The following is a 12422-nucleotide window of genomic DNA, read 5'->3' as shown; positions in this document are numbered from 1 at the left end:
TATGATTTCTTCCCCAGAATGAGTTGGAAGAAGTTACTGAGAAATTGTCTGAACTGGTTGCACGTCCATATCTTCGAACACCACGATCCGTGATCATCCAGACCACTGCACTAGCACGGCGTAAACGACATGAGTTTGTGCGAGCTGTATCCAAAGGACTGATTCCACCAGAAACTCCTCCTACCCTCCGCAAGGTGCGCAAGAGACGATTCCCTGGGCTCCTGGGTATGGACCCAGTGGATGATGTGAGTGTTCATGTTCTCTTAGAGAAATGTAATAAGACCATGGTAAAATGCTTCAGTCATAATGTGGTAAACCTCCATCACGACGGGGGATTTATCAAACCATACTTACATTTGAAGCCCATGGCTACTTACTACAGAATCAGAAGTATAGCAGAAAGCAGTGACGAAAGAACCCAGAGGTTTGGATGCCTGCTTTTAAAATAATGAAAAAGTTTGTTGGAACTTGGATGCACAAAATCCAGATTTTAAGTTCTTTCTGTAGTGTGACTACCTTTTGAGTTGTATTATTCATTAGTGACTACCTTTTAAATTGTAGAATCAGTAATGTTTCTTATGATAATTAATATAATAGTTAATTTGCATGTTTTGGTGTGAAATCTCAATCCCACTTGACATTTCTATCCCTGAATGGTAACAATAGATGTTTCCTTCAGGTTGTAGATTATACATTATTAGGATAAAACTTCTGATTTCCCCTTTCCCAGTACATTTCCCTTAAGTTATCAATGGTGGTGGGGGAAGTTTGACCTTGCCAATAGTGTACACGTCACCACATTGAGTGTATTTTATGAAAGCCTGCAACATTCGTCTGGACTTTAAATTGTTATTGTTGGTTTTTGTCAATTACATACTTCAGATTATAATTATGTGTTAGAAGATTAGTACTTTTAATTCCATAAAAATGTCTCCTCCTCCTCCTCCTATCCAGGGAGCTTCTGGGTCGAGCAGTGGATTATTACTGTATCTCCATTTCGCCCTCTCCTTGTCCTGATCCGTTTAATGCTTCGTATGACCTATTAATTCTGTGGGCTTGCCACAACCAAAGGCATGTTATACTTAACTGCCAGGTTTCAATGAAGTGTCCCTAACCTGGAAAATAGACTACATCCTAGGTTTCAGTAGCATTTTCTGGGGGAACCAGCACCTACCTAAAGCCACCAGCTGCTTTAGAGAGTCAGGTTTGTTACTGTTGCCAAACACTCCGCTTTGAGTCACGGGTTTTATGGTCTACTACAGGGTTTCTTAACCTGAGGTCCATGAAAGTCATACAAAGTGTTAACATTTATGTTCTCTTAAAATTTTAACATGAACAACAGAAGAGTATCTGAGAATTTTTATTTTTAGCAATACATAGTAATAATCTAAAACATCACAAATAAACAGTGAACATTTGTATATGTTTTTATTGTAAATGAGTTTGAAATATGCTAATTCATAATCAGCTGACCACTGTTTATAAATGTGTGAAATGCACATCAGGTAACGCAGAAATTTGCCACAAAAATAGTCAAAAATTGATGTGAGTGTTACCTTGTCAAAGACCACTCTATGGTTTCATCTTATTCAGACCAAAAAACACAATGTTCTCATTGGATTGAACTTTGCTCTTGATGATTGTATTTCATTCTTTCGTGGAGTGGCCATTAATTTTCACATGATAAAGGCTGAAAACTGTAACTTACATTATTCATTCTTTGTGTACATCATACTCTGTATGAGGCAATATTTGTTGCCTGCAAACTTCTTCTGATATTCATTTTGATACGGTTTCTCCAGATTTTCAAAGGGGGTACATTATACAAAGAACCCTGGTCTTCTACATCCTATAGGTGGTAACCCTGAACAAACATTCTGTTATATTAGTTAAAATAATGAAAACGTTTCTGTGCAAAGTTTTGAAAGGAAACAATATTCTTCCAGTGTGGAAGAGCTGGATCAGTGATATACCACACTCAAAGAATATTAATGAAATATGTAAAAAAAGGAAAAAACTTCAAAAGTCACTCCCTTTCCCATTCATTCACATATTGTTACTTGAATCATTTGGAAAGGGCATAAAAGTCAGTTCGGTTCAGTTATGTTTTAGTTAAAGGGCCAGACAAATGCCATTGCTGCCATAAGACCTACCTGAGTTGGTGAGACATAAATTTTTTTTTAGATCATCATCAGAATTAATCTGTAAAATACAGTTTACCAGTATCAGTCTGTTGATGGTAGTGAAAGATACCATATTTACTTGCATAATTTCCCCTCTTCATGAAATTTTTTTCCACCAAGATTTTTAGGACTTATTTTCTGAAACATATCTTTCTTGCTTCTTGCACTATGAAGTTGGACACTCCTTGCACCTAAAGATCATGTTTTGTGAATTTCAGGAATTCTTTAAATAATGTTGTGTATAGAAAATCTATGATCATTAACTATTCCTTCAGATTACATACTGCTTCTGCCTCTCTGGTCAGGAGAGGATGGTTGCCCAGTTGTACTTCCTCTTAAAACGGTAATCACCACCACCACCTCTGGTCAGGACCAGCGATAAAGAAACAAATACCAGCATTCAATCTCTCAGTGTAGCAATACAAGGTTGGTGTGAATTAGGAAAAAAGGGTATTGGTTAAACCATGACGTTTAAAAGGTGTTTGTATTTTGGAAAAAAGAAAATGGAGTTGTATGTGCAGGAAGAGAGTTTGGAGTAAAACCTAAATTAATTCACTGTTAGAGAGCTTAGACAAAAGAATAATGAAAGTAAAGTTCAAATGCCGATTGTTTCATTGTCTGAATATATCTCGAAGCTGAGAAAGAGCTACTTGATGTACTGGAACTGAGAAATTAGGGCATTGCTGTATCACATGAAATGTTACACATTAAAGCAAAAGGCAGGGCATCCTAAGTGTACAGTTTAAGGCGAACATGGACTGGATTTGTGAAGAAAAACCACCTATTACAGGACAAAGTAATGGAATTTCTCTTATTGTCATCAAACTTAGATGAGAAAATTATTTTCTTCCATCTCAAATTGGAAATGTGGGCCAAAGTCCAGTATTTTTTTATGTGCTGCAAAGTATTGACTGTGCATGCTTCCAGTACATTAATTAAAACAGTAGACACACAGAAACTAAGCTGTACCATAATGTTGGCAGCCTACAGCAGAGTATTTATTGTCTGTGAGAGGAAAGTGCAATTTTTCTGCTGGCATTGTCACGAATGCATGAAAAAGTGTATGTCAGCTGATTTACTGAAAGAATGGCTGATAGTTGTACGTGATACACCCTGGAGCTTTACTTCATAAATAAACTGTCTCTTCTTGACTGTTTTCGTAACTACTTAGCGAACATGGTTCCGAATGCAATACCAGGTGGGTTTACATCTCTTTTACAACCACTGTACATCTTGATTAATAAATTGTTCAAAGATCATCTCTGTTGATTTTATGGGGAATAGATGGTATCTGGTTCCTTCGACCAGACTCGGAGGTACCATTAAGAGATAGAACAGGCGCACTCGTGGATATTTTGGACATGGGCTGTGGTTACAGAAAAAATTATCGCAAAGATGATCTGTCTGCAGGTATGTCTTTGATAATAGCTGTGGAGAGTAGAATACAGGTACGTTGATTTTTATTTACGCAATTAACACGTTCAGTACCTGCTTCTGAGCGGGACACTTGAATGCCTGGACCAGCCATTTTCATGCCCGGCCCTCTTAACGTGCATTGTTTAATAAATTTTACCATTACTCCTGAACTATAAATGTTAGAAACATGATACTTTGTGCTAACCTCTATTGAATATTTAGGGTGTGATATCTGGCGTCACAGGTTCTAAAATACGTCTAATTTTATACAGCCTATCTGTATTTTCGGCATAATGATTACTGTCACTGTAGTGAAGAAAGGAAAGAATATGAAGGAAGCGTATTCGGAACATTGTTTTAGAAAATATCGGGGTATGAAAAACAGGGTCTTCGGTCCAGTACATTTTATATCAGGATTTTGGAATAATCGGTTTCCACGACTGCATGAACGAATTCTCCGTGAAAGGCCGGGGCGCCGCGCCTATCACTTGACTCGCGAATAGATTGGTCTGCTCACACACATACTGTTAAAATTTGTCATTCAGGAAAATACTCACCTAACTCAAACTACCGGTATCCTGCTCATTTTCTGTTTGAACGTTTACACCTGAATTCTCTCTAAATGATGGAACAGGTGGACAATAACTGGGATGATATGTATCATGCACTTCACTTTCCTTTATAGGCCTATTGGATTCGGGAATCGGAATTTCGTCACTCTCACTTTCACTATCTGAATCTATTTCAGGAATAAGTTCATCACCAGAATCATCATTGTGAACATTATCTGATAGTTTTCTTCCGTAATGAACTTTGTTTTATAAGCCATTATACTACACTCGGTAAGAACGACACGCACTGCATTGGAATCTCAAGTACCGACTTGACACGCGAGGAAGTGCTGAGATATTCCCGCTAAAACAGCTAAGATAAACATGAGCCCAATCAAGGCGGGGCTTATCTCAAAAATGTCAAACAACTTCCTGCTACAACCAGTAACGCTGACTAAGGTGTAAGAATATATAGATGACGAATATAAACAACATTGCCTCGCGCGGAACATTAAACGTCTTACGCCGTCCACGGCCCGCAGCATAGGAGCAAGCTTTAACGTCTTACGCCGTCCATGGTCCGCAATGAGTTAATGAGCTAATTTTGATACACATAGTTCATGCTCTGTAGTTACCTCTGCTGTATCTGTGCTACTGGGGTTAACTCCAAGGTCAAGTTAATCAGTTAATTACTTTTGAACTTGAATACTGTACAGCATTCAAAGTTTTGTTATTTACTGTATATATTATTCAGCGAATAAACACTCCCTAATTAGGAGGCTGCCCATTAGGGTACAGTATACTGATTACATTAATAACTGTGTAGATGATGCCTCATTATTGACAGTGAACATTTCAGAGTGAGGGGGAATAGTGTTTGCTGTGACCGTGAAGTGATGGAGGTGTAATAGCTATTTGTACTCGCACCCAATTTTGATCAAAGTTAAGAAAACTTCTTTGGTATTACACAAGAATATTGTTTTACAGCTTCCAAAAATTAAGGGAGGGTTTAAAGGCGAGTATATACGGTACTTGGCCATTCAGCCATTGTCTCCGGTTCTCCAAGTGGGATGTAATTGCAGGAACCCACACCAAGCACTCGGGTGAAATTTTCTTTCTGTTGATTGCAGTACTTGCCCTCTCCTCCCATTACTACCCTGAATATTTGCCTGCACATTCGGAAGGTATATGAAGCATTGTAGTTATTACTAGTTGCTAGCTGGTTCTTTTAGTGTTTTCTATTGAAAGTAACCTCTTAGCCATGGATAGGAAACTACTATTGTAGTGAGTGTCATGGTGCTTCTAGCATTCTTATTGGTTTGTTGTAAGAATACTGCAGTGTAGTTGCAAGCATTGTACCTGTTAAGTGACATTCCCATTAAATGGAGTTCTTAAACCTAAAATCTTTTGTGTTTGCATGTCTTTAAAAATATAAAATTACTTAAGCTTATGAACGAATAATTATTCTTTTTAAGATTGTGGTGAGAAGTGATTCTATACATTGGAACCTTGATTGACTGTTCCTCAGTGTATCCTTTACTCAGATGTAACATCCTAATTTTACAGTTATAGTAGCCATTCGCACTTCATTACTTACATGTCTTTTGTAAACCGTTATGTTTTTCCCTTTTCTGCCTGCAATCTTTACGGAGTGATCAAAGCACCTCCACATTGCCCTACTTTCACTGCCATCTTATTCTAATATGAAATGGGTGTAAACAGTGCCGATCACAAGATAGAAACTACTCTGTTTGAGGAATGGAAGTGGGGGGTGATAACAGAAATGAACCCTGTGAAGAAGCCTTGAAGTCAACAAATACTGAACATATTCATTTGTACTCTGTCCTAAAACAGGTAATGTTTCTTCTACACTGTGCCAACAGACTTATCAGGGGGAATTCCATACTGGCTAGTGCACTGTTGAGACACCACTGCTAGCCTCCTTTGAAGCACAATTGGTGAAGTTAAATTATGGTTTCCCTTTTAAGAACTTAATTTTTGACTAAAATTTAATTTTTCTAATGACTTTATAAGAGAGATACAGTATTGCTGGCTTACATGTGTAATGAAAGGAAATTTAATAACTTGAGAAATAATGAAAATATTTACCGAAAGTTTGTTTCTAAAAGTATTCGCTCAAAATGTTTGTTTTACATATCGGTACCTAATACATCTCAATATGCACATCATTAGTGGTGCAGCTTGTACTGAATTTTCCTCCATGTGTTGTACAGCATTGTAGGTGTAACATTGCTAATAGCTGCTTGAATGCAATGCCATAAATTAGGTAAATCAAGTACTGGTTCTTGGTACACTTGATTCTTGACAAAGCCCCATAGGAAAAAATAGTTTTTTAATTTTTATAACTGTTAGGGTCTTCAGTCATCCGAAACTGATTTTAAGTAATAAATGTATAAACTGACAGAAGATGGCTTCAGATATTACAAACATAACTTTTTTTAATCAGGTAGTGTAATGTCTGGGCTTTCGGGGGACAGCTCTCCCAATCCAATGACGAGAAAACTCGTAGTCCAAGAAATCTTTTATAATTTCCACATAATAGCATGGCAGATCGTGTTGTCGGAAGATGACGCCACACCTGTCCTTTAACAGTGCACACCACACATTGTTTTGGAGAGTCATGTTTGTACTCGCTCTGTGTGGAGAGGTTCCATTCCCTATATTTGGCAATTGTGCTTGTTCACTATGCCGTAAGTGTGGAATGTAGCCTTGTCTGAGGAATAGAGTACATTGAGGAATGCATAATTTTCACCAATTTTTGCCAGAATTGTTCAGCAGATTCTTTCCATCAGGCTTGTCTGCAGGTTTGGTTTTATAATGAAGCTGCAATTTGTATGGCCATGGGCGCAACATTTTATGAACAATATTGTGTACTGATGAACGGAAAAACTGTAACTCGCTGCTACTTGTCGTATTGACTTGCTGGGGCTCCATTAAAAGGATATACAGGTAACTTCAACAAGAGCCTCTGAAACTGTGCACTGTGTGTGGTTGGCTGACTCGAAAGCAAACTTCCTTGTTTGTTGCAAGTGTCTGTCCCATTTCATTGTCAGTTGGTCGCAGTTAATACTCCTGCCAAGAACGAGATTGTACAAGCGTAACAGTCTTGAGCTTCACAAGAAAAGGAACGCAGAACACCTCTGGTGTGCATTCCATGTGGTTATTGTTGTGCCCTTTGTAACAAGAAAGTCATGCACATGTGCAAAACAAACTGCTGTCATGCAAAAAACAGTATTAAAAAAAGAGAAGAGAGGGAGAGGAGGAGTTACTCTATTTGAATTTTTGTGCGTTTAAACTGGACATTGTCAAAAAGTCCTTGCAATCCAAACCTGGAATTTTTGGAGCAATCTGTTTGAAACTTATTTTCAAGTTGAAAAGCCTCCTTTGCTTGTCCCTTGGATTTTACGTAAGGAATATATGTATAAATAATATGAGATTAAAAAAAAACTACATATAATTAGTTTCTGTTTTGGACGATATATTTTTGGAAAGTGTTATAATGAATGGCCCTTGAACTCATCCTTCATGAGACTTGTCCCTGTCTGTGAAAGATGATTTTTTTTTTTCTTTTTCTTTTTTTTTTTTTGCTAGTTATATAACGTCGTGCTAACACATGGAAGGTTTTCAGCGACACAAGTATGGGAAATGGCTAGTATTGGTAAGGAAATGGCCATAGTCTTAATTAAGGTACAACCCCAGCATTTGTGTAGTGTGAAAACTGGAAACCATATAAACCATTTTTAATTTTTTTTTGGTAACTGTTAGACTCTTTTAAGTTTGCCAAAACTAACTTTGAGTAAATAAATTTATAAACTAGTCAAAGTTAGTTTTGGCAGACTTAAGAACCTAACAGTTATAAATTAACAGAGTTGAGACTGAAAAGAGATGGCTTCAAATATTACAAAATATAAACCATCTCCCGAATGAAAGCAGGAGCTCCTTGACCTGAACTGTGCAGTCAACTTGCTCCGTGTGTAGTAAAATATGGACTTAAAAAAAACTACAAAGTAACTTAAGACAAGAAAATGTGTTCATATCTTCTAGGTCCTGGACTTTAAGCACTATTCTGGTTTGCAATTTCTTGTCATTCACACAAGCAATACAAGATTGATTAATAGAGGAGAGCTCTTTAATTTTTAGCAACAGACAAGAATTGAGGGAGAACAAAGTTTCACATGTGGTTTTTCCAGTTCATTTTCAGGCAGATGCTAATATTGTAGCCTCTAAGTAAAAGAAATAAATAAATTGAACACAAAAGGATAAACACTTGTTTACATCCTCCTTCCTATCCTTGTTTAGTTATGTTAGGATTTTACTGACATACAAGGTTTATTATTTCTTGAAGCCTGTTGCTGTGTCATTAAATATTAAATCAAGGTTCCATTGTATATAACTCTGGTTTGTGTGGTTATGTCCATTTTATTTCTCTGTTATTAATTTTTATCAATTTTTACTCAGGTTTAAATATTAGCCCTCCAGAATAGCTTTTTCAAGAACATGATGATTATTTGTTTCAGCTTTTCCATACTCTGAAGGAGACGAGGTGTGCTGTCCGACTGCGGTAGATTATTTTTAACAATTTTGTTAATTGAATCTCAGGTTCACTTTATTTCTAAAACTCCCCACAGCGAGTGATTGTGCTTGTTTAAGTTTTCCAGCAGTGCACAAGTTATTTTGCCTTAATGAAAACTAGTGATGTTCACTATATGCAGGCACATTGGATCATTTTTCATGGGCTGTAGATTTGCACTTTAAGTTTTCATTTCATGCTTTTCTTTTAGCATTTTCCACTCAGGCCCACCCTGGAGCACCACCTGGAGTAACTTATTGGACTTGATCAGCCTTGAGGACATTGAGAAGCATTGTTTTGCACTGTCCATGAAAATATGTTATATTTAAGTTTTCATTCCTGAAAATCCAAAACAAGTTTCCCCGTACTTTTATGTGACTTAATCTTGTGATTATAGGCCATGAGACCTACAGTTTTATGTATTATATGAACTACAGGGATTCAAGTTTCCAAACTAAAAACCTTTTGTTCATTTCTTGATATTCAAACTGCAGTCAGCTTGGTGTCACAGTATTCCATGGCTGTCATAATCAATTTTGAAAATGCATTTCAAAAACAACTGCTCTAATGTGATAAAATGAACAGAGAAAGAAATAAAATATTTCTTTAGATGAAAATGTTTACCAGTGAATATTATGACTCCAATGCCAAAGAGAACATTTTTCTTTTGTGGTGCAATTTGTTTTCTTGGACAGTGTTTCTCAACTGCTAGGCAAAAACCCTCAGGTTTACTGAGTCTGTCAACAAACATGATAAGAGTATGTTATAGTTCTTCACCTGCATCTGTAGGCAAGTGGTCATTTAAAGATCATTTATCTTTGATGGCCTAATCTTGCCTGAAACATAACCACATGCCATTATGTATTTTATAAGCATTTCTTTTTTTCTTCATATATATATCATAGCTTATGATGAACATTAAGCTTGCATGTTTCCAGATGGGTTGGGACTCTCTTACTAGGAAAGAAGGACACCTATGCATGTCATATTGCTGTCGTAATTGGACAGGCAGTTAACACACATGAACGGGATTCACTAAGTCATATCTTCCCATCCATTCTACTCTTTCCTAAACAAAGACTCAGATTAGGCTAGCCCTTTAAATAAATAAATTCACAGGGGACTTCTGTTATTGGATGCTGGATCAGGAAAGGGAAGGAAATCCTTTTCCCAGGACCTGGTGGCGTCATGGTTGTAAAGTGTATAGCACGCATGGACTTGGCCTTGTTTTACAGCCAGGTGCCAACTCTATATGGAGGGATGGATCTGTTGTTGCGTGTTTCTGTGATGGTTGGTAGTCATGGCCGGGAATTGAACCTGGGACAACCTAGCTGAAAGCTAGCATACTGACCATTCAGCCAGAGGAATGAAGGAGAGAGAAGAGCAAAATTGAAAAGGAATCATATTTGCTCCTACTCAAGTTGGCTATGCAAATTGGGTGACGCAGCTGTTAGGTTGCACTCAGGAGATACTGTACTGGGCAGCCCTGAAAATGGTTTTCTGTGCTTTCCCCATTTACACGCCAAGGAAATTCAGGGGCTGTACCTTACTTAACGCCACGGTCACTTCCTTAGCCCTACCCCTTTCCCATCCATTACCATAAGACCTGTGTCTGTGAGACTTAAAACAAATATCAAAAATAAACTATCTGCTCCAGAGCAGCTAAGAATGGATGAGAGAAAATTATGCTGATGGTGTCAGTAGTGAATGTTATCCTATTCTTGAGCTTGTAAGTAAATGAAATAAGAGTTAATCATAAATTCCAACTATAAATTAAATTTACTTGTTAATAGATTTTAAGCAAGCCTCGGACCTATGGGAGTAACGGAGTCCCACTCCCATTTGAAAGGCGAGGGACTCCTTGGAAACAACTTGGCGAACGAAATGGAATTCAATGGGGAGCTATCAATATTAATGGGGCTTATGGAAGAAAGTAGAACTGGCTGAGTCAGCAAAGAGGATGCATCTGGATGTGCTAGGAGTAAGTGATATTCGGGTAAGGGGAGATAACGAGCAAGAGATAGGAGATTATAAAGTGTACTTGACCGGTGTTAGAAAGGGAAGAGCAGAGTCTGGGGTAGGGCTCTTTATCAGGAATACCATTGCACCCAACATAGTCTCTGGTAGGCATGTAAATGAGCGAATGATGTGGGTACATTTGTCAGTTGGAGGAATCAGGACTAGAATTGTCTCCGTGTATTCACCATGTGAGGATGCAGATGAGGATGAAGTTGACAAGTTTTATGAAGCATTGAGTGGCATCGTGGTCAGGGTCAACAGCAAGGATAGAATAGTGCTAATGGGTGATTTCAATGTGAGAGTTGGGAATAGAACTGAAGGATATGAAAGGGTGATTGGTAAATGTGGGGAAGATATGGAAGCTAATGGGAATGGGAAGCGTTTGCTGGACTTCTGTGCTAGTATGGGTTTAGCAGTTACGAAAATATTCTTCAAGCATAAGGCTATTCACCGCTACACATGGGAGGCTAGGGTTACCAGATCCATAATAGACTATATCTTAACTGACTTTGAATTCAGGAAATCTGTTAGGAATGTACAAGTTTTCCGGGGATTTTTCGATGATGCAGACCACTATCTGATCTGTAGTGAACTAAGTAACTCTAGGCGTAGGATAGAGAAAGTGAAATCTGTCTCCAAACGAATAAGGATAGAAAATCTCCAGGACGAGGAAATTAGACAGAAGTACATGGATATGATTAGTGAGAAGTTTCGAACAGTGGACAGTAAGCAGGCTCAGGATATAGAAAGAGAATGGTGGCATACAGGGATGCTGTAGTAGAAACAGCAAGGGAATGCCTAGGAACAACTGTGTGTAAAGATGGGAAAAGGTGAACATCTTGGTGGAATGATGAAGTGAGAGCAGCTTGTAAACTTAAAAAGAAGGCTTATCAGAAATGGCTCCAAACAAGGGCCAAGGCAGACAGGGATTTGTACGTAGATGAAGGAAATGGAACGAAACAAATAGTTGTTGAATCCAAAAAGAAGTCGTGGGAAGATTTTGGTAATAACCTGGAAAGGCTAGGTCAGGCAGTAGGGGAAACCTTTCTGGACAATAATAAAGAATCTCAGGAAGGGAGGGCAAAAGGAAATGAACAGTGTTTTGAGTAATTCAGGTGAACTCATAATAGATCCCAGGGAATCACTGGAGAGGTGGAGGGAATATTTTGAACATCTTCTCAATGTAAAAGGAAATCATCCTGGTGGTGTTGCGAACAGCCAAGCTCATGGGGAGGAGGAAAATTATGTTGGTGAAATTATGCTTGAGGAAGTGGGAAGGATGGTAAATAAACTCCATTGTCATAAAGCAGCAGGAATAGATGAAATTAGACCTAAAATGGTGAAGTATAGTGGGATGGCAGGGATGAAATGGCTACATAAAGTAGTAAGGTTAGCATGGAGTGTTGGTAAGTTACCTTCAGATTGGACAAAAGCAGTAATTGCACCTATCTATAAGCAAGGGAACAGGAAGGATTGCAACAACTATCAAGGTATCTCATTGATTAGCATACCAGGCAAAGTATTCACTGGCATGTCGGAAGGGAGGGTGCGATCCGTCGTTGAGAGGAAGTTGGATGAAAACCAATGCGGTTTCAGACCACAGAGAGACTGTCAGGATCAGATTTTCAGTATGCGCCAGGTAATTGAAAAATGGTACGAGAG

At 38.1% G+C, this 12422-nt stretch overlaps 1 protein-coding gene across 3 annotated transcripts in view; it reads left to right on the top strand.

The window, feature by feature from the left end:
• The window catches only part of LOC136865936 (uncharacterized), a 360192-nt gene that overhangs the window by 239729 nt on the left and 108041 nt on the right, over positions 1 to 12422 (top strand). For 2 of the 3 annotated variants that reach the window (XM_067142489.2, XM_067142490.2), the window contains exon 14: positions 18 to 245. In XM_067142489.2, coding sequence (XP_066998590.2) covers positions 18 to 245 — 228 coding nt within the window. The remainder of the gene's footprint in view (positions 1 to 17; positions 246 to 12422) is intronic. The other variant, XM_067142491.2, reaches the window with a different exon arrangement.

The sequence above is a fragment of the Anabrus simplex genome, chromosome 3, assembly GCF_040414725.1.
Source record: "Anabrus simplex isolate iqAnaSimp1 chromosome 3, ASM4041472v1, whole genome shotgun sequence".
Lineage (NCBI taxonomy): Eukaryota > Metazoa > Arthropoda > Insecta > Orthoptera > Tettigoniidae > Anabrus > Anabrus simplex.
The sequence above is the reverse complement of the archived record's forward strand: the minus strand, read 5'-3'. Positions and strand labels throughout refer to the sequence as shown.